Raw genomic sequence first — 22,056 nt, 5'->3', positions numbered from 1 at the left:
CACCACCCTGGTCAATGTGTACTGACCATACTTCACCACTCTGGTCAATGTGTACTGACCATACTTCACCACGCTGGTCAATGTGCACTGACCATACTTCACCACCCTGGTCAATGTGACCTGACCATACTTCACCACGCTGGTCAATGTGGACTGACCATACTTCACCACCCTGGTCAATGTGTACTGACCATACTTCACCACCCTGGTCAATGTGTACTGACCATACTTCACCAGGCTGGTCAATGTGTACTGACCATACTTCACCACGCTGGTCAATGTGTACTGACCATACTTCACCACGCTGGTCAATGTGTACTGACCATACTTCACCACTCTGGTCAATGTGTACTGACCATACTTCACCACTCTGGTCAATGTGTACTGACCATACTTCACCACGCTGGTCAATGTGTACTGACCATACTTCACCACGCTGGTCAATGTGTACTGACCATACTTCACCACCCTGGTCAATGCGTGCTAACCATACTTCACCACGCTGGTCAATGTGACCTGACCATACTTCACCACGCTGGTCAATGCGTGCTAACCATTGTGCCACCGCTCCCCCCGTTGCCCTAAACGTGCTCAACCTGCGCAAATATTAAACGCCGTGTATATTACGATGATAAAATAAACATTAGGCGAGTAATTTAAGAGTTGTGTTTAATTAAAAGTTTACCTCACGCGAGCCCCCAGCGCAGCCGTTTCCACTTTTCCCGCCAAAAACAAACCGTCACCAAAACCAACACAGCAAACTCTTCACGTTCCCACTTGGACGACTAACTTCAGCTTAATTATTAATTATCTATCACTCGTGACTCACTCTCTCTATACACACGCGCGCGTGTGTACATTTACACGATGAGGAGATTATTTACTTTGTTAACAAAACAACCTCGCGGTGGCCTTCAGGGACTGAGAGGCGCTGCCGAGGGCGCGAGGGTGGGGGGAGGCAGCCGGGGCCATGTGACCCGGAGTCACAAAAAGCGCGGGAAATTTGAAAAACCTCGCCTGGTCTACAGGAGGTCGTAGTTCATAGTTTAATTTACTTGGTATAGCCCTGTGAGCCATTCGGCTCTTGAATCGGGTGCAACCACAACAAACGAAAAAACATGAACAAGAAAACATCTTAAAGTGATTATGTGACTGTGCAAACAGAAAATCCAGGGAAAAAAACATAAAAAATATTCCTGAAATAGCACCGTACACCAACGCTGTGTGCAAAAAATCCCAGTGGGATGCAAGTCAAAATAACAACAACAACAACCACAGGACAACTAAGATTAAGGATATCAGTCTAATTCCGTACTACAATAAACAAAAACATGGCCAAAACAAAAAAACTTTTCGAAATCACCAAAATAAAAGCCATACATGCAATGTAACAGTGATCATAGGGACTGTGACCGAATTTTTAACAATAAACTACATAAATAAATTATAACACCAAAATCTAGAGCCATATTTTAGGCCACTGAATAGCAGTGGCAGCTAGGGGTGTACAACTCCTCTAGAGCAGTTTTGATCTCATAGGTAGTGATTCAAGTTGCAGTTTATTGGCAATAGCATTCCAAACCCTGGGGGCATCAATAGCAAAGGCCCTTCCTCCGGTTTTTGTACGGCAATAGGGAATGTGAAGCTGGTAAATGAGCGACGACCTGAGGTCAAATTTGTTCTTTGAAACAGAGAGGAGATCCAGTAGGTAGTCTGCAGATTTTTTTGTAAGTACATCGTGAATAAATAAGATCTGGTGCACAAGCTGTCAAACATTAAGAGATGTTAAGTTTGACCCAATGTAGAGATCACAGTGGTGAGTCCTATATGGGCAGTTCAATGTAAATCTTAAGGCCGAGTGATAGATGGAATCAAGCTTCTTCAGTACAGTACTTGGGGCTGATTTATACACGATGTCACAGTAGTCAAGTAGAGGCAGTATGGTAGCTTTTATCAATTCCAAACGGAACATTGGGGGGAAGCAGTGCTTGTGTCGATACAGAAAACCAATTTTTACTTGTGTCTTTTTACCAATATAATCAATGTGATCTTCAAAACTAAGTTTTGAATCCAGGATGACCCCAAGATACTTATAGATATTAACATGCTCTATTTGATAATTATTCAAGGAATGTAATTGGGGAAAAATAACTTCCTGCTTTAGTCCCGGAGAGAAGCATAGCACCTTGGTTTTGGAGGTATTCAGGACTAGTTTAAGAGAAACTAGCTGATGTTGTAGTTTGTTGAAATCACCCTGGAGCTTAGCAATCACGTCATCCGGAGATGCCAGCAGTAATCAGTATCGTGTCATCTGCAAAAAGATTTACCCTGGAATTATCCAGTTCAGTGGCCAAGTCATTGACATACATACATACACACACAGATACACACACAGATACACACACACAGAGACACAGATACACACATACACACACATACACACAGATACACACACTATTACACTATTCAACTACAGACGAGAGACCTTCTGCAGTGATCTGTCAGTGCAGGAGCGGAGCTGCTGTGAGGCGAGGCGCTTGGAGCTCTCTGATTGGTCCAAGCGGCGACTTGGAGCCAATCAGATTTGGTTCCTCCCTAGCCACGTGACGCGGGATTTTTTTTTCCCGCCAAATTTTTGAGGCTCCTCCTCGGCCAGGCGCCATTTTGAGAGTCGTGAGGTGCGGATTTGAATTTTTTTTTTATTTCGGAGCAGAAATTAACGACGATGACGACCCCCCAGGGGTGCGAGATCGCCTCTCGTGAGGGAAAACGTGAGGTAAAAAGTGGCCTCAAATGTCCAGCCCGTGATTCGCAGATAGTTTAAATATGCACTGTTGAATTTATGGGCAGTGTTGGGTCTATGGGGCGGTGCTGAATCTATGGGGCAGTGTTGAGTCTATGGGCAGTGCTGAGTTTTTGGGGCAGTGCTGAGTCTATGGGGCAGTGTTGAGTCTATGGTGCAGTGCTGAGTCTATGGGACAGTGCTGAGTCTATGGGGCAGTGTTGAGTTTATGGGGCAGTGCTGAGTCTATGGGGCAGTGTTGAGTCTATGGGGCAGTGCTGAGTCTATGGGGCAGTGCTGAGTCTATGGGGCAGTGCTGAGTCTATGGTGTAGTGTTGAGTCTATGGGACAGTGCTGAGTCTATGGGACAGTGCTGAGTCTATGGGGCAGTGCTGAGTCTATGGGGCAGTGTTGTGTCTATGAGACAGTGCTGAGTCTATGGGGCGGTGCTGAGTCTATGGGACAGTGCTGAGTCTATGGTGCAGTGTTGAGTCTATGGTGCAGTGTTGAGTCTATGGGACAGTGCTGAGTCTATTGGGCAGTGCTGAGTTTATGGGGCAGTGCTGAGTCTATGGGGCAGTGCTGAGTCTATGGGGCAGTGTTGAGTTTATGGGGCAGTGCTGAGTCTATGGGGCAGTGCTGAGTCTATGGGACAGTGCTGAGTCTATGGGCAGTGCTGAGTCTATGGGGCAGTGCTGAGTCTATGGGACAGTGCTGAGTCTATGGGGCAGTGCTGAGTCTATGGGGCAGTGTTGAGTCTATGGGGCAGGGCTGAGTCTATGAGACAGTGCTGAGTCTATGGACAGTGCTGAGTCTATGGGGCAGTGCTGAGTCTATAGGACAGTGCTGAGTCTATGGGGCAGTGCTGAGTCTATGGGGCAGTGCTGAGTCTATGGGGCAGTGCTGAGTCTATGGGGCAGTGCTGAGTCTATGGGGCAGTGTTGAGTCTATGGCCATTGACAAAATACAAACGATTCAATTTGTGAATAATAATGTAGCCTGGTTATTAAGTATGGTGAGTGTACTGACAGTCTATAATGTAGACTGTAGTAATGGTTATTAAGCTGGGTGAGTGTACTGACAGTCTATAATGTAGACTGTAGTAATGGTTATTAAGTATGCTGAGTGTACTGACAGTCTATAATGTAGACTGTAGCCTGGTTATTAAGTATGGTGAGTGTACTGACAGTCTATAATGTAGACTGTAGTAATGGTTATTAAGTACGGTGAGTGTACTGACAGTCTATAATGTAGACTGTAGTAATGGTTATTAAGTATGGTGAGTGTACTGACAGTCTATAATGTAGACTGTAGTAATGGTTATTAAGTATGGTGAGTGTACTGACAGTCTATAATGTAGACTGTAGTAATGGTTATTAAGTATGGTGAGTGTACTGACAGTCTATAATGTAGATTGTAGTAATGGTTAAGTATGGTGAGTGTACTGACAGTCTATAATGTAGACTGTAGTAATGATTATTTAGTATGGCGAGTGTACTGACAGTCTATAATGTAGACTGTAGTAATGGTTATTAAGCTGAGTGAGTGTACTGACAGTCTATAATGTAGACTGTAGTAATGGTTATTAAGCTGAGTGAGTGTACTGACAGTCTATAATGTAGACTGTAGTAATGGTTATTAAGTATGGTGAGTGTACTGACAGTCTATAATGTAGACTGTAGTAATGGTTATTAAGTATGGTGAGTGTACTGACAGTCTATAATGTAGACTGTAGTAATGGTTAAGTATGGTGAGTGTACTGACAGTCTATAATGTAGACTGTAGTAATGGTTATTAAGTATGGTGAGTGTACTGACAGTCTATAATGTAGACTGTAGCCTGGTTATTAAGTATGGTGAGTGTACTGACAGTCTATAATGTAGACTGTAGTAATGGTTATTAAGTATGGTGAGTGTACTGACAGTCTATAATGTAGACTGTAGTAATGGTTATTAAGTATGGTGAGTGTACTGACAGTCTATAATGTAGACTGTAGTAATGGTTATTAAGTATGGTGAGTGTACTGACAGTCTATAATGTAGACTGTAGTAATTGTTATTAAGTATGGTGAGTGTACTGACAGTCTATAATGTAGACTGTAGTAATGGTTAAGTATGGTGAGTGTACTGACAGTCTATAATGTAGACTGTAGTAATGGTTATTAAGTATGGTGAGTGTACTGACAGTCTATAATGTAGACTGTAGCCTGGTTATTAAGTATGGTGAGTGTACTGACAGTCTATAATGTAGACTGTAGTAATGGTTATTAAGTATGGTGAGTGTACTGGCAGTCTATAATGTAGACTGTAGTAATGGTTATTAAGTATGGTGAGTGTACTGACAGTCTATAATGTAGACTGTAGTAATGGTTATTAAGTATGGTGAGTGTACTGACAGTCTATAATGTAGACTGTAGTAATGGTTAAGTATGGTGAGTGTACTGACAGTCTATAATGTAGACTGTAGTAATGGTTATTAAGTATGGTGAGTGTACTGACAGTCTATAATGTAGACTGTAGCCTGGTTATTAAGTATGGTGAGTGTACTGACAGTCTATAATGTAGACTGTAGTAATGGTTATTAAGTATGGTGAGTGTACTGACAGTCTATAATGTAGACTGTAGTAATGGTTATTAAGTATGGTGAGTGTACTGACAGTCTATAATGTAGACTGTAGTAATGGTTATTAAGTATGGTGAGTGTACTGACAGTCTATAATGTAGACTGTAGTAATTGTTATTAAGTATGGTGAGTGTACTGACAGTCTATAATGTAGACTGTAGTAATGGTTAAGTATGGTGAGTGTACTGACAGTCTATAATGTAGACTGTAGTAATGGTTATTAAGTATGGTGAGTGTACTGACAGTCTATAATGTAGACTGTAGCCTGGTTATTAAGTATGGTGAGTGTACTGACAGTCTATAATGTAGACTGTAGTAATGGTTATTAAGTATGGTGAGTGTACTGGCAGTCTATAATGTAGACTGTAGTAATGGTTATTAAGTATGGTGAGTGTACTGACAGTCTATAATGTAGACTGTAGTAATGGTTATTAAGTATGGTGAGTGTACTGACAGTCTATAATGTAGACTGTAGTAATGGTTAAGTATGGTGAGTGTACTGACAGTCTATAATGTAGACTGTAGTAATGGTTATTAAGTATGGTGAGTGTACTGACAGTCTATAATGTAGACTGTAGCCTGGTTATTAAGTATGGTGAGTGTACTGACAGTCTATAATGTAGACTGTAGCCTGGTTATTAAGCTGAGTGAGTGTACTGACAGTCTATAATGTAGACTGTAGTAATGGTTATTAAGTATGGTGAGTGTACTGACAGTCTATAATGTAGACTGTAGTAATGGTTAAGTATGGTGAGTGTACTGACAGTCTATAATGTAGACTGTAGTAATTGTTATTAAGTATGGTGAGTGTACTGACAGTCTATAATGTAGACTGTAGTAATGGTTAAGTATGGTGAGTGTACTGACAGTCTATAATGTAGACTGTAGTAATGGTTATTAAGTATGGTGAGTGTACTGACAGTCTATAATGTAGACTGTAGCCTGGTTATTAAGTATGGTGAGTGTACTGACAGTCTATAATGTAGACTGTAGTAATGGTTATTAAGTATGGTGAGTGTACTGGCAGTCTATAATGTAGACTGTAGTAATGGTTATTAAGTATGGTGAGTGTACTGACAGTCTATAATGTAGACTGTAGTAATGGTTATTAAGTATGGTGAGTGTACTGACAGTCTATAATGTAGACTGTAGTAATGGTTAAGTATGGTGAGTGTACTGACAGTCTATAATGTAGACTGTAGTAATGGTTATTAAGTATGGTGAGTGTACTGACAGTCTATAATGTAGACTGTAGCCTGGTTATTAAGTATGGTGAGTGTACTGACAGTCTATAATGTAGACTGTAGTAATGGTTATTAAGTATGGTGAGTGTACTGACAGTCTATAATGTAGACTGTAGTAATGGTTATTAAGTATGGTGAGTGTACTGACAGTCTATAATGTAGACTGTAGTAATGGTTATTAAGTATGGTGAGTGTACTGACAGTCTATAATGTAGACTGTAGTAATGGTTAAGTATGGTGAGTGTACTGACAGTCTATAATGTAGACTGTAGTAATGGTTATTAAGTATGGTGAGTGTACTGACAGTCTATAATGTAGACTGTAGCCTGGTTATTAAGTATGGTGAGTGTACTGACAGTCTATAATGTAGACTGTAGCCTGGTTATTAAGTATGGTGAGTGTACTGACAGTCTATAATGTAGACTGTAGTAATGGTTATTAAGTATAGTGAGTGTACTGACAGTCTATAATGTAGACTGTAGCCTGGTTATTAAGTATGGTGAGTGTACTGACAGTCTATAATGTAGACTGTAGCCTGGTTATTAAGCTGAGTGAGTGTACTGACAGTCTATAATGTAGACTGTAGTAATGGTTATTAAGTATGGTGAGTGTACTGACAGTCTATAATGTAGACTGTAGTAATGGTTAAGTATGGTGAGTGTACTGACAGTCTATAATGTAGACTGTAGTAATGATTATTTAGTATGGTGAGTGTACTGACAGTCTATAATGTAGACTGTAGTAATGGTTATTAAGCTGAGTGAGTGTACTGACAGTCTATAATGTAGACTGTAGTAATGGTTATTAAGTATGGTGAGTGTACTGACAGTCTATAATGTAGACTGTAGTAATGGTTATTAAGCTGAGTGAGTGTACTGACAGTCTATAATGTAGACTGTAGTAATGGTTATTAAGTATGGTGAGTGTACTGGCAGTCTATAATGTAGACTGTAGCCTGGTTATTAAGCTGAGTGAGTGTACTGACAGTCTATAATGTAGACTGTAGCGGTACGTAGCTAATCGTGCTAATTGTGTTCTGGTTGCATTTTGCACAATTATAATCGTACAATATGGCACCAATCTTTAGCACGAATGTTCAGTTTTATCCTGAACATTCATCTCTGACACTTTCAGTGAATACCTGAAATGATTTCCATGAGAATGTCAATCTCTTGACGCGTAAGGGGAAAATATCCCGGTGGGTTATGACCACGCGATGCCTCGCATTCACCAAGACAATGCAGTGAATGTGACCATAACGTACTCTTTGGCTTTTTCGGTGAAGTCACATAACGGCCAGCATGTTTTTTTCCCCTCCAAATGTTATTGTAATCTGTGCACATGACCTGATGAAACGAATAACCTTTTTTTTTAATAACCCACGTGACAGATCTAACTCATCTCTCTTCTTAAACTATAAACTAGTTTTTCTATTTTATTGTACAGCGTTGCCCGTCCGGCACCACAAGGAGGTAGGGGGTTGTTTTGCCGGACACCACCACCATTACCACCACTACTACCACCAACACTACCACCACCACTAGCATCATCACCACCACCACCACTTCCACCATTACCACCACTACCATACACTACCAACACTACCACCACCACCATTACCACCACCATTACCACCACTACCATACACTGCCATCACTACCACCACCACCACTACTACTATACACTACCATCACCATTACACCACCACTACTACCACCACCACTAGCACCATCACCACCATTACCACCACTACCATACACTGCCATCACTACCACCACCACCACTACTACTATACACTACCATCACTACCACCACCATTACCAACATCACTACAATCACTACCACCACCGCTACCACCAATACCACTACCGGGACGTTTGCGTGCTGAATGCTGGAATCTGATCCCGCGTCTCCTCCCTCTCCTCCGGCCCTCCCCCCTCACCAGCGGCCTCCCAGACGGCCTCCCCCAACCCGGGCCCCGACCCCGACCACGACCACGGCCACGGCCGCCCCCTCCTCGAGGGCTTGCTCCGCGGACGCCGGAGGAGAAGGAGCCGAGTCCCACGCGGCGCCCTCCAAGGTCGCTCGCCCGCTCAACGCCGGCGGCGGCGGCGATGACGACGCCGGGGGGCCGGGGCTCGCGCCGGGGCCTCCCCGCCGCGGCCGTCGTCTTCGTCGCCCCGTGACGTTCCGGGCTCTCGAGGGGGGGGGGCGGTGTCGCCGGGAGACTCCGGCGACGGCGCCCCCCCAGGAGAGCTCCCGCGGCAGCGGCGGCGGCGCCCGGCCGACGCCGCCGCCGGGAATCGGCCCGAAGGTCGCCCCGGAGCGTGGAGACGGCGGCGGAGAGTCGGGGCCGGCGCTCGGCGCCGACGAGGCGGCGGGCGCGGCGGAGGCGGATGCGGAGGAGGCGGAGAGACGCAGGGAGGCCGCGGTTGGACCGCGTGCGGTGCGGAAGAGACACTTCGACTTTTGGTGGCAGGGCATGGGCAGGAGGGGGAGCAGCAGGAGGGGCGGAGGAGGAGGAGGAGCGAGAGGAGGAGGAGGGGAAGAGGAGGCCGAGGCAGCGATGAAGGCGGAGGAGGAAGAGGAGGAGGAGGTTTTGGCCGGGCGGTCGCCGCTAAGCAAGCGGCGGGAGGCGGCGGCGGCGGATTGCCCGGCGGGACCGAATCCCGATCCCTGCCCGGGCTCCTCTACCTGCCGCGCTCCTCCGTCTCCTCCGTCTCCTCCGCCGCCGCTGGCGGCGGAGGAGACGGAGGAGACGGCCCCGCGTGGGGCGACGTTCCACTTCTGCTCGCTGATGCCGCGGCCGCTGGCTGAGCCGCCACCACCGCCCACCGGGAGGCGCCGGGGTTGCGCTCTGGAGAAGCAGCGGCAGCGACGGAGACAAATTCAGCAACAATACCGGCAGCAGAGAGCGTTGTCATCGTCGTCCAGCTGTTGGTCGTTCTCGGACGCATCGTCGTCATCGTCTTCATCGCCGGAGGAGGTGGTGGAGGGTGACGAGGCGAAGGAGCGGAGGGGCGAGGAGGAGGTGGTGGAGGGTAACGAGGTGAAGGAGCGGAGGGGCGAGAAGGAGGAGGTGGTGGAGTCTACGGGGGGCGTCCGCAGGCTGCTGCTGAAGTTTCGCGCCAGCCGCCTGCAGCCGAGCGTCGACAGAGCACGAGACGAGGAGGAGGCGGCGGACAACGAGGAGGAGGAGAACGAGGAGGAGGAGAGGAAGACGAGGAGGAGGAAGAAGAAGAAGAAGAGGACGAGGAGGAGGAGGAGGAGGGGACTACGGAGATCACGCAGTGCAGTCGATGATGGCGACTACAAGTCGGGCGACGAGGTGGAGGAGAAGGAGGAGGAGGAGGAGAGGGTGGCGAGTCTCAAGAGGGTGGAGGAGTGCCGGATTCTCAAGCAGATAGACGACATCATGGCTGAGATACCCCAGCTGGAGGGGAGATGCAGGGTGAGGAGGAGGAGATGAGGTGTAGGGTGGTGAGGAGGGGCTGGGTGGTGAGGTGTAGGGTGGTGAGGAGGGGCTGGGTGGTGAGGTGTAGGGTGGAGAGGAGGAGGGTGAGGAGACTACCGGGCAGCGGGTGAGGGCGTTGGGAGTGGCTCACTCAGTCACTCACTCACTCAGTCACTCACTCAGACACTCACTCAGTCACTCACTCAGTCACTCACTCAGACACTCACTCAGACACTCAGTCGCTCACTCAGTCACTCACTCAGTCACTCACTCAGTCACTCACTCAGACACTCACTCGCTCACTCAGTCACTCACTTAGACACTCACTCAGTCACTCACTCGCTCACTCGAACACTCAGTCACTCACTCAGTCACTCACTCAGTCACTCACTCATACACTTACTCAGTCACTCACTCAGTCACTCACTCAGACACTTACTTAGACACTCACTCAGACAGTCACTCACTCAGTCACTCACTCAGACACTCAGTCACTCACTCAGTCACTCACTCAGACACTCAGTCACTCACTCAGACACTCAGTCACTCACTTAGTCACTCACTCAGACACTCACTCAGACACTCAGTCACTCACTCAGTCACTCACTCAGACACTTACTCAGACAGTCACTCACTCAGTCACTCAGACACTCACTCAGATACTCAGTCACTCAGACACATACTCTGACACTCAGTCACTCACTCAGACATTCAGTCACTCACTCAGACACTCAGTCACTCACTCAGTCACTCACTCAGACACTCACTCAGACACTCACTCAGTCACTCACTCACTCAGACACTTACTTAGACACTCACTCAGTCACTCACTCAGTCACTCACTCAGACACTCAGTCACTCACTCAGTCACTCACTCAGACACGTACTCAGACACTCAGTCACTCACTCAGTCACTCAGTCACTCACTCAGACACTCAGTCACTCAGACACGTACTCAGACACTCAGTCACTCACTCAGACAGTCACTCAGTCACTCACTCAGACAATCAGTCACTCAGACACACACTGACACACTGACACACACACACTGACACACACACTGACACACACTGACAAAGCAAAAAACAAAGATCCCCCGTATAGCCTTAACAGACTGTAGGGGCAAGTGCTGTTAGCGAGCACCTACACACACTGACACACACACTGACACACACACCATGATACACACACTGACTGGAGGAGGTGGAGCGTGGTCAACACATCTACGCCTGAAACATTTTAGTAAGAAGCGGAGAATACGGAACAACCCACCTGTTGTCCATTTCGATTTCCGTGTTGCCTCTAATCTTCAGTCTTGCTGTGTATCCACCGTCTGCTGGAGCTCACCTTCTATAGCGAGGATATCCATCATCTCCAGTTTGTGTGTCTTTAATAAATTGTCTCGGATATTTCTTGCTGCTCTCTATGTCCTTCATACATGCTGCTGCATTGACATTAAGGTTTCCGCATGGTCCATGAATCATATTTGCGGTCACTACTGCAAACAGATTTTGGGTCTTCCTCTGGATTTGGAAACTCGGCAGATATAACATCGATTTGGATTGGATGATTTTATTCTTTCAGCCAGATTAAAATATGAGCGTGGGGAAGTCATCTACATCATTAGACCACCTTTGGCGGTACCAAAATATAATAATAGGGGTTTTTCCCCTTTTTTCTGGCAACAAAACTGAAACCTTTTTACAAGGATTCATGTTACTGCATTAACCACAATACCTGCAGTCAAAATGCAAACAAAACACACGCACTATGATAATATGTGGCATTGTCCTTGAAACCGATTGGTCCACACCAAGGGACGGCTTTCTTGAGAGCCTCGACCCAATTGGTGCTCGAGCAGAGGACGCCAAAAGGTTTCAGTTTTGTGGCCAGAAAAAATGGGGAAACCCCTATGATGTGTAAGTCCTCGTTTCTGCCACTCAGTTGAGTACATCCAGCATCTTGTTTCTCCAAAAAACACGACTCTCAGTGAATGCTCTCGATGAATTTGACTTGCTTTCGTCTGAACACCCTGGCTGTGAAGTCGTATCGACGGCTGGGTGTCTGGCCGAATGAAAGTTATTACTTTTTTGTTTTATCTGAGGCCAAGTTGGATTACATGTAAAGGTAATAAATAAGTCGGGGACATCCCTACGCTCGAACGTATGACATGGCACCTTGAGCATATTCGTGCATGCGTCTAGGGCTTCCTGTGAACGTAGCAGACGCCTGGATGCTACAAGGGGGGGGGGGGGATGATGTAGTGCCATTGTTGGGCTGTATGCGTATTACCACGGGAGCTGACCTGTAATAGCGGACATGCGTCAACGGGGTGGTATACAGACCAGGTGGGACTAACAGGGCCCCCAGACCCCAAGACCGTGGGGGGGGGGGGGGCGGGGCTGGGGGATGTTCCTGGGCCCCCTAGAGAGTTCCAGAAGGCTTGGCCAGGGGCGGAGAGACCCTGGAACAGGGATAAAAGCCGGACCCCTGAACGGGTTTGGTGGTCCTCGTCCACCTGAAGCTCTGAAGAAGACTCTGAGCGCTACCCTGAAGACCCTGAAGACCCTGAAGCGAAGAGCCCAGTGACCCTGGCTAGGGTCGAGTTCAGACATAACCAGTGTAGGGTTAGCGCTCGAACCAGAGTAAGGGCACCGTAGTGTGGAGGGACTGCCTCCTGAGGTTATCGGCTGTGAGGGGTCATCACCCCTCTGTGCTGTGGTTCCCTTGTTGAATAAACGTGTTTCCTCTAGCGAACCGTCTCGCCTCGTCTTGGACCCACTGCACGTGTCACCTATGGTAATGAAACCTCTTGTCGCAAAAAATTAGCGGCGTGCGAAAGTGAAAGGTGTTAACGAAGTAATAATCAATTTTGATTTAAAGCTTTCGTGACTGCGAGGAATTAATGTTCTTGGTTCTTTCGGTAAAGTCACCACCACGTAGAAGGGAAACAATAAAATAATAAAAATATAAAACAATAAAATTCTCACGACGTTTCGACTGCAACACGAGCAATCGTCATCAGGTGTGAAAACCACAGCAAGAAATTTTGAAAAAATTGGCGGGTTTTTTTTAACGTTAGCACCACGGAGAGCGATTTGACAGTTTGTTCAGATGGACGAGTCCATCTAAGTTCGGAATAGAGGAGGGGGGAGACGAAAATAATGGATGGTGTCTGAAAGCCACCATAAGCGTGAACAATCAATTAAGACCTGAAATGGTTTATCAAATCTTTCCAATGATTGCTAAGCCAGAATCCATCTTCCCAGCTGAAATTGTCTCTGTATATGTGGATAGCCTCATGAACGAATCTCTCATGGTAGCCAGATGGCTTACAAACAACCTCTGTCTTGGAGAAGTCAATGTCATGTAAGCCTACTGAATTATAACAATAATCTGCCACGGCCGGGGTGTTGGTTCTACAGTGTTTCAGGTCTGCTTTGTGTTCACGAATGCGGTCCGAGACATGGCGTTTGGTTTCTCCAATGTAACTACTACCACAGAGGCAACTTAGTTTGTAGACACCAGGGTACTGTATGTCCGGAATCACATCTTTTACAGACGGAACCAGATCACGGAGTTTATGTAATGTGTTGAATCGGACCTGGATCTTGTGTTTATTCAAGATTTTGGAGATCTTTTTTGTGATCCCCGCAATGTAGGGCAAAGTGATGGTTTTGAAAGGCTCCTCAAGAGGGTCCTTCATGGTTGGAGTGATAGCTTTGCGGATTGTAGTCGGAGTAACCATTAGCCTTAAGAGCTTGGTGTACGTGCTTGAGTTCACTGGCTATGTGTTCCTGGTCGGATATGTATTGGGCTCTATGGTTTAGAGTCTTGATGAGGGAATTCTGGGATGGATGGTGGTGGGAATCCGGTTTCAGCTAAGCATCCATATGGGTAGCTTTCCCGTAGACAGAGTGGCTCATTGAACCATCATTTTTTTTTACCAATTCCACTTTACAATAAAATTGTAGACACGGCACAATATATATTTCTGAATCTTTATTTTTACCAACATTAAAAAAAATATTCTCCGTTAAGGCAAAATTCTAAAATATTGGATTTTTTACAAAGCCTTGTGAATTCACCTTGTATCTGAACAAGTTAAATTTGTGCAAATATTTTTTTCCAAACGTAAAAATAAAAAAGACATTGCTTACAAATATCAGCTCTATGTTTTCAAGTCAATACAGTTTGGGTAGTGAATAAATTAGTCTAAATAAGCTACACATGACGAATTGTAGGCAATTATAGTTATAATCAAATACATTTTTAAACAATCACGTGGTCCCTGTAGTCGCCGTTAGAGACAAAATCTGCTTGAAAACAGTTTATCAACATATATGAATACATTGATTCGAATAAGCAGAGTTAATTTCCTATTTATGGCATGCCGGTTATGTGTCAGTTTTCCATATCAACATCACCTTATAAAAGAATAACATTTAAAATACGCACAGACAAGTATTCATTCGGAATTATTGACAGGCATATTAACAAAAATTACTGCAGTGAAATATACTGCATCAGGTTACATCGTATTAACAAGAAGCTATTTTTAAAATACGCACCGCCTGCTTAACAGTGTATGTACAACGTACTATTGTAGTGTCATTCAAAAGGAGTAGGCCATTGCATGCTGGCGTCCTGGTCAAAATGTAGCAAATTCTAAACATTAGCTACAAATAATAGATCACGGAGTTTAGATCGCAACACAAGCAATCGACATCAGGTGGGACAACCACAGCAGCAAGAAGACAAAACTGCTGGAGTAGGCGCCTACTTCAGCATCTTCTTGCTGTGGTTGTCCCACCTGATGACGATTGCTTGTGTTGTGATCTAAACGCCGTGGTCTGTTATGTTTCTACCCACGTGATGACTTTACCGAAATAACTAGACAGTGTGGATTCCTGCAGTCACAAAAGCTTCGAATCAAGATTGCCTACAAACTACACAACCGAGATGACGCATCAATCATCGCCCCCTACTGACAGGCTCTTGTCCACATGCAAGCTGGTGCAGGGCCACCACCTTGTGTCACACAGGAGCAGCTGCTACTTTGGGATGCTCTTCGAGTGTCTCAGACGAGATACGACACAAAACTCCGAGTTGCCGAGGCGATTAAGCGAGCAAAGCGTAAAAGCAATTATCATGAGAACATCGTGAATGCTTGGGAGCTTATTGGCTCTCGCTCCTGGTGAGAGATTGACCCAACCCACAGGTCCACAAAGACTGGCCGCTCTTACTCTGCAGGTTGAACCTAAGAACTGAGTGTTCAACTTCACATTCTTGTCATTAAAGGCCTGTGACAAAGGTGCATCTATTGTAGCGACATCGTCTCTGGCTTACACATCTACCGGTTCTCCACTTCACTTTGTATTGTCTAGGAAGTCCACCCACACCCCCACTTCCACAAACTGCTGGGAGTTGTCTCGCTCTGCCTCACAGTCAGAATTCTCCTCCTGCTTCACGTTGCCTCCATCGATGTGAAGGTCCGATTTTGGAGTTGAATCTTCATCTTCACATTTCACCTTCACTTCTTCGCTATTCACCATCACTTCTTCACATTTCACCTTCACTTCTTCGCTCTTCACCATCACTTCTTCCCTCTTCACCATCACCTCTTCATATTTCACCCCGATACCTTTAAAAGTGTCCAAGCTGGGATTTTCTTCCGATTCTTGTTTCATGAGGGATGGGCTCATGGTGGCACTTTGACTTTCACAAGCTGATTTCAGACTCCACTCCTTGTGGATCTTCTGATGCTTTTGTGTTCTCTGGTGTACTTGAAGTTGTTGTTGCTGTGCAAATGCTATCCCGCACGGAGTGCACCTGAAGGGTTTCTCTCCCGTGTGTGTTCTCCGGTGTGTTACAAGAGGAGATGACTGTGCAAACGCCTTCCCACACACACTGCACTTGAAGGGTTTCTCTCCTGTGTGAGTTCTCTGGTGTATTTTAAGAGCAGATGACTGTGCAAACGCCTTCCCACACACACTGCACTTGAAGGGTTTCTCTCCCGTGTGTGTTCTCTGGTATACTTGAAGATGTTATGAAAGTGCAAACGCCTTCACGCACACACTGCACTTGAAGGGTTTCTCTCCCGTGTGTGTTCTCTGGTGTTCTACAAGAGTAGATTAATGTGGAAACGCCTTCCCACACACACTGCACTTGAAGGGTTTCTCTCCCGTGTGTGTTCTCTGGTGTATTACAAGAGTAGATGAACGTGCAAACACCTTCCCACACACAGTGCACTTGAAGGGTTTCTCTCCCGTGTGTGTTCTATGGTGTATTTTAAGAGCAAATGACCGTGCAAATGCCTTGTTACACACACTGCACTTGAAGGGTTTCTCTCCTGTGTGTGTTCTCTGGTGCTGTGTCAAATTTCCAGTCCGATCCGTGCTGTATGCACGCTGGTCGCAATGTTGACTTGTCGTACCGAGCTGCGCTGAGTGCATTTGCTCCATCAGACCAATTCTGCAGAGGAAGCGTCAGAGGAAGCATCAGCTGCAGAGAGAAAAAAATAATATCCACATCATCTACACGTCAGTATCGAGGCACAGAGGAATGCATATATACAGTCACATGTGACTTACACGTCTATACTTATTCATATATTCATAAATTCATCACAGGGTTGTTATGGCACACAATGAGAGGGCAAATGTCATAAATATGCCTGGAAGTCCTCGTATCCTCAAAATGAATGTTCACCCAAAACTCTAAGCACACAATTTCGGCTGTCTGGCTACAAAAGGAATATTTATGAGAGCTAAATTCAGCTGACATAGCAAAGGGTGTTGAAAACAAAACTATTTGTGTTATGCAGAAATGCATAAATTAATGTTCAATCGCAACTTAGAGGTGTGAATCCAGGCTCAGATGTCCTTGAATGCTGGGGATGAACTGTTCCGACTTCAGCTGAATGTGTGTGCTGTGTTCACCTCCTGTTTCCATTCATATAAAGAGTTCCATAGGAAAACTAAAATAAACTATTGTTTTGATATAACCTCCGTGTTCAATAGAGTTGATAGACTTTACTGCAAATACAAACTTTGTCACTGTCACACACTGGCGGTGGCGTGTCTAGAATCATGCCTGGCCACCTTCATCTGCTTGGCATGAATGCTTCCTCACTACACCAAGTAATTAATTGAGGATCAACGAACATAGCCGAGGCTAACTGGAGTTTGCGTATCTCTCTCCGTGGTGAGATGTTAACTACCTCACCTGGTATACAGGAAGTTGTGGGTTCGATCCCGACCCTGACGCCTGCTGTATATTTGGAGTTTGCGCGTTTCTCCGTTTAGCGTCTTTGACCGATAGACATTGACACACGTATTCTTGTTTCTTTCGGTAAAGTTACGTAGATAGAAAATAACAATAACTGATAATACAATTACATTAAATAAAGACCATTTGTGTTGCGATCAAAACGACGTTTTTTTGCTTTATTTGGAATTATTCATTTATTTTATTGTTATTTTCATTTAATTTTCTATCTACGTGACTTTACCGAAAGAACCAAGAATATTAATTCCTGCAGTCACCAAAATTTTAAGTCAAAACATTCACACACACAGCCTCACCTTGTGTTGTTGTGGGCAGGTCGCTTCTGATAACAAGAGCGGTATAGCAGCTCAAGCGGGCTTGGCCTGGTGAAAGAAATAAAAACTGCGTGAATATTGACAATAAAACAAAGTTACAAAGTGGCGAGCCGGGTGAAGACAAATTAAACTTAAGCGAGATAATTAAAGTAAACGCAATCAGGCGAGGGCAAGAGGCAAGGCCCCATGTGGCTAGGCCCCGCGTTGTAAAGTTCCAACCTGGACATCGATTCCCATGCTCGCTGCTACTCAACTGACATCCCTACGAGAGAGAGGCTCTACCTTGGTAAACAACAACCACCACTACCACCACCACCATGAGAATTTCTCACCTCGGATTTCAGTGCAAGCGCGGATCGGCAGCCTCCTGTTACCTCGCGACGTCACGCGCGTAAATCAGGTAACATGACGTCACTTCCGGGTTAAGAGACACGCCCCTCCCATAAGGAGCGGCTCTGTAACAGAATAAATTATGTTAATGAGTTCGGGCCATATGTCCATGGGATGGGGCGTGGCTGCTGAACCCGTCGCAATGAACACTCGACGGTTTCAACGAATACATTATGTTAATGACCGCCAGTCACTGGGCGTACCTTTGGCCAAATAAGGATTGCCACTGGATTGATATCGGCAGTGACCCAAGCGGAGGTGACGTCACGCTCAAGAGCGCTGTGGACGGGGTTGGGGGTAGTGTGAATACCTTGGTGACATGACGTCACTAGCGAGGTACACCTCCCGCTAACACTTCATGGCGATGAGGTCATGCTGAGTGGTGACGTCACAGAGCGGGGATGGAGTTTAAGTTGATTTAGATTCATTTTCCATTGCCCCCTCCCTTGGGTGTGTGATCTCAGCAACCTGGACATTATTGTGTATACGTACACACTCACAGTGTGTACATACACACACAGTGTATGTACACACACACACAGTGTGTGTACGTACACACTGTGTGTGTGTAGTGGAGGGCAAAGGCGGAGCATTGGCCAGTCATCTCAGTCATTCGACCCATGGCATCTTCTCATCAATTTATTTTTTAAAATGTATTATTTTTATTTATTTGCATCTTTTTAATCTTTTATTGTTTATTTTTTGTATTCTCTTTACGTGGCTCTACCGAAAGAACCAGGAATATGGTAGCGCATTCTCTATTTGTTGCAGAGGTTCAAAGTTCAAATCCGACAGGCACACCTGGCTACCCCTGTAACATTCACCACAATATGCGCTGTTCTGCTTCACGGCGGATGTAAAACAGAGTATTGTGTCACTCACAACGCACAGGTCATTGCATGCTGGTGTCACAGTCAAAATTGTGGTTAATTCCAGACATTATCCAGAAACTCTACAACGGAAATGTTTGGCTACGTAAGGTTTGAAAGAAGTGTTAGTCAAACAGAATGTGTATTTGCGTGCGCGTGTTTAAACGTATCTTTGTACGAGCAGTAGGGCAGCGGTTAGCGCTACGCTGCGCTACGAACCCGGAGACCCGGGTTCGTTTCCCGCTCACGGCCAACACCGCCAGTGACGATTATCTGAACCGGTCCTGGGCCTTCCCTAGGTCGTCTCAGCCTAAAAATGAGTACTTCGTGTGATGTGAGCATCGCCACTCGGGATACAAAGGCGGCCGGGCGCGGTGCTGGCTACCCACCCCCCACGTGTGCCGTGCCATCCTTCATAGGTGCTCGCTAACAGCACTTGCCCCTAGAGTCTGCTAATGCTCTACCGGGGATCTTTGTTCTTGTCGTTGTGTACGAGTGGGGAGCGGTAATTTAGTGGCTATCGCACTGCACTCCGAAACTCGGTGACCCAAATTGGATTCCTGCTCATGACACACAACAGTGGCAGATATTTAAACCAGTCCTGGGTTTTCCCTACATCGATGTAGTCTTGAATGACTTCCTAGTGTGCTGTGTAAATATCAGGGGAGACAAAGGCGGCCCGGTGCGGTGTTGGCCACCCTCCCCCTCGAGTGCCGTGCGTGCCGGCGTTTATAGGAGCTCACCAACAGCACTTGCCCCAGCAGTCTGTTGAAGGCTGTACGGGGGCTCTTTGTGTGTGTGTGTGAGTACCTGGTACAGTGTAAACATTGCCACTAGGGAGAAAAGGCGGTCGGGCGTGGTGCTGGCCACCCACCACCTCGTGTACCGTTCTGGCCTTCATAGGTGCTCGCTAACAGCACTTGCTCCTACTGTCTGTTAAGGCTATATGGGGGATCTTTGTCTTTGTGTGAGTGCAAAAAGATCAGGCAACATGACTGGCAGAGAAAATTGCTTGAGAATGTTTTAAAAGCATGGGTTTAGGAAAGAGAACAAAGCATGTCTCTATTATGTGCATTACCATTGAAGGGTGCATTGGGTTCAAAACCATCCGCATAGCCTCAAATCTGCATTAATGCCAATTTGTCTCCGTATCTGGTAAGATCATAGTATTACAGGTCCTCTCACGCGCTAACCCAGACTGATGTGAGTGCACGATCTCTGTATTAGTTTTTTTATTGTCCTTAACTCAAATCAAACAATATGCAGTTCAGGTCAAATAAGACATTCCTTTTTAACGCTTTCCAACCAAGGTTGAGATGTTCATGCATTAGCTCTGTTCGTTCATATCTGCCCATCTGTCTGTTGCATGGCATTTCGATAACCCTCTTAAAGATGTATGGACTTATGCTGTACATAAAGATGTGGAGCTGAGTGGACTTGCCGATGACCGGTACCAGTGGTGTTAAGATAGGCCTCTGTGGAGGAGGCTCGTGAAGCACGCTGCTGGGCAGTTGGAGGCAGTCGCCCTCCAGTAACAACGGAGGGCGGATGAGCGACGCTCACGACGAGCGGAGCGTCTACCACACCAAGTCGGTGCAGTGGTGCCTGTCAGTCATCTTATTGAGCACATGGCAACTTGGGTCTGTCCTGTGAGCTGGCAGAGAGCCTTCGACATATCACGTGGCCTCAACACGTAAGACAAAACTATAATTCGTGTTGTAGAGAATGTACCTCCTCCTATACGTGTAACTTTCAAGTGGTATGCCTTGTAATTGATGAATGATCCGAGCGTGCTCCCTATTTCAAAGACAATGCGTTGCTCCAGATGCTTCGTGGAACACAAAAACACCGTTTGACCTGTATCACAAGAACAACGGGTCTCACCTGAGTTCTCTGTACAGGTTACTTTCAAACACACGCACACTTTGTCCTAACATCACTTATTCAATGTTTGACCCTTACAGATCAAATGTTACAAGTATGCACAAAATCAAATAAGTATTCATTCTAAATTATTGACAGGCATATTAACAAAATTTGATTACTGCAGTTAAATATACTGCATCACGTTACATCGTATTAACAAGAAGCTTTTAAAAAAAAGTTGCACAGTCTGCTTCAGTGTATGCAAACCATTATTGTGTCATTCAAAACGAGTAGGCCATTGCATGCTGGCATCTGAGTGAAAATGTAGCAAATTCTAAACATTACCTACAAACTACACAACTGAGATAACGCATCAATCATCGCCCCCTACTGACAGGCTCTTGTCCACATGCAAGCTGGTGCAGGGCCACCACCTTGTGCCACACAGGGGCAGCTGCTACTTGGGGTTGCTCTTCGAGTGTTTCAGACGAGACACTAAACTCCGAGTTGCTGAGGCGGTTAAGCAAGTACCGTGTAAATGCAATTATTATAACATAGTTAATGCTTGGGGGCTTATTGTCTCTCGCTCCTGGTTAAAGATCTACCCAACCCACAGGTCCACAAAGACTGGCCGCCCTTATTCTGCAGGTTGAACCTAGCAACTGAGTGTCCAACTTCACGTTCTTGTCATTAAAGGCCTGTGACAAAGGTGCATCCATTGTAGCGACATCATCTCAAGCTTACACATCTACCGGGTCTCCACTTGACTTTGTATTGTCTCGGAGGAAGTCCACCCACACCTCCACTTCCACAAACTGCTGGGAGTTGCCTCGCTCTGCCTCACAGTCAGAATTCTCCTCCTGCTTCACGTTGCCTCCATCGATGTGAAGGTCCCATTTTGGAGTTGAATATTCATCTTCACATTTCACCTTCACTTCTTCCCTCTTCACCATCACTTCTTCACATTTCACCTTCACTTCTTCACATTTCACCTTCACTTCTTCACATTTCACCATCACCTCTTCATATTTCACCTTCACTTCTTCACTCTTCACCGTCACTTCTTCCCTCTTCATCTTCACATCTTCCCTCTTCACCATCACTTCTTCATATTTCACCTCGATACCTTTAAAAGTGTCCAAGCTGGGATTTTCTTCCGGTTCGTGTTTCATGAGGGATGGGCTCATTGCGGCACATTGACTTTCACAAGCTGATTTCAGACTCC

The 22,056-nt window shown here is 45.8% G+C and overlaps 1 protein-coding gene across 1 annotated transcript in view; it reads left to right on the top strand.

Moving 5' to 3' along the window:
* Nucleotides 1-2,688: 2,688 nt before the first annotated feature.
* Nucleotides 2,689-22,056, top strand: part of LOC142913402 (uncharacterized) — a 42,912-nt gene continuing 23,544 nt past the window's right edge. Inside the window, exons 1-2 of the mRNA XM_076060943.1 lie at nucleotides 2,689-2,776; nucleotides 8,594-9,244. Of these exons, the coding sequence (XP_075917058.1) occupies nucleotides 2,726-2,776; nucleotides 8,594-9,244 (702 nt within the window). The 5' untranslated portion in view covers nucleotides 2,689-2,725. The remainder of the gene's footprint in view (nucleotides 2,777-8,593; nucleotides 9,245-22,056) is intronic.

Source organism: Petromyzon marinus, unplaced genomic scaffold (genome assembly GCF_048934315.1).
Source record: "Petromyzon marinus isolate PM22_M1 ecotype Great Lakes invasive population unplaced genomic scaffold, UKy_Petmar_22M1.pri1.0 PM_G_Scaffold_25, whole genome shotgun sequence".
NCBI lineage: Eukaryota > Metazoa > Chordata > Hyperoartia > Petromyzontiformes > Petromyzontidae > Petromyzon > Petromyzon marinus.
This window is presented reverse-complemented; position numbering and strand designations above follow the sequence as displayed.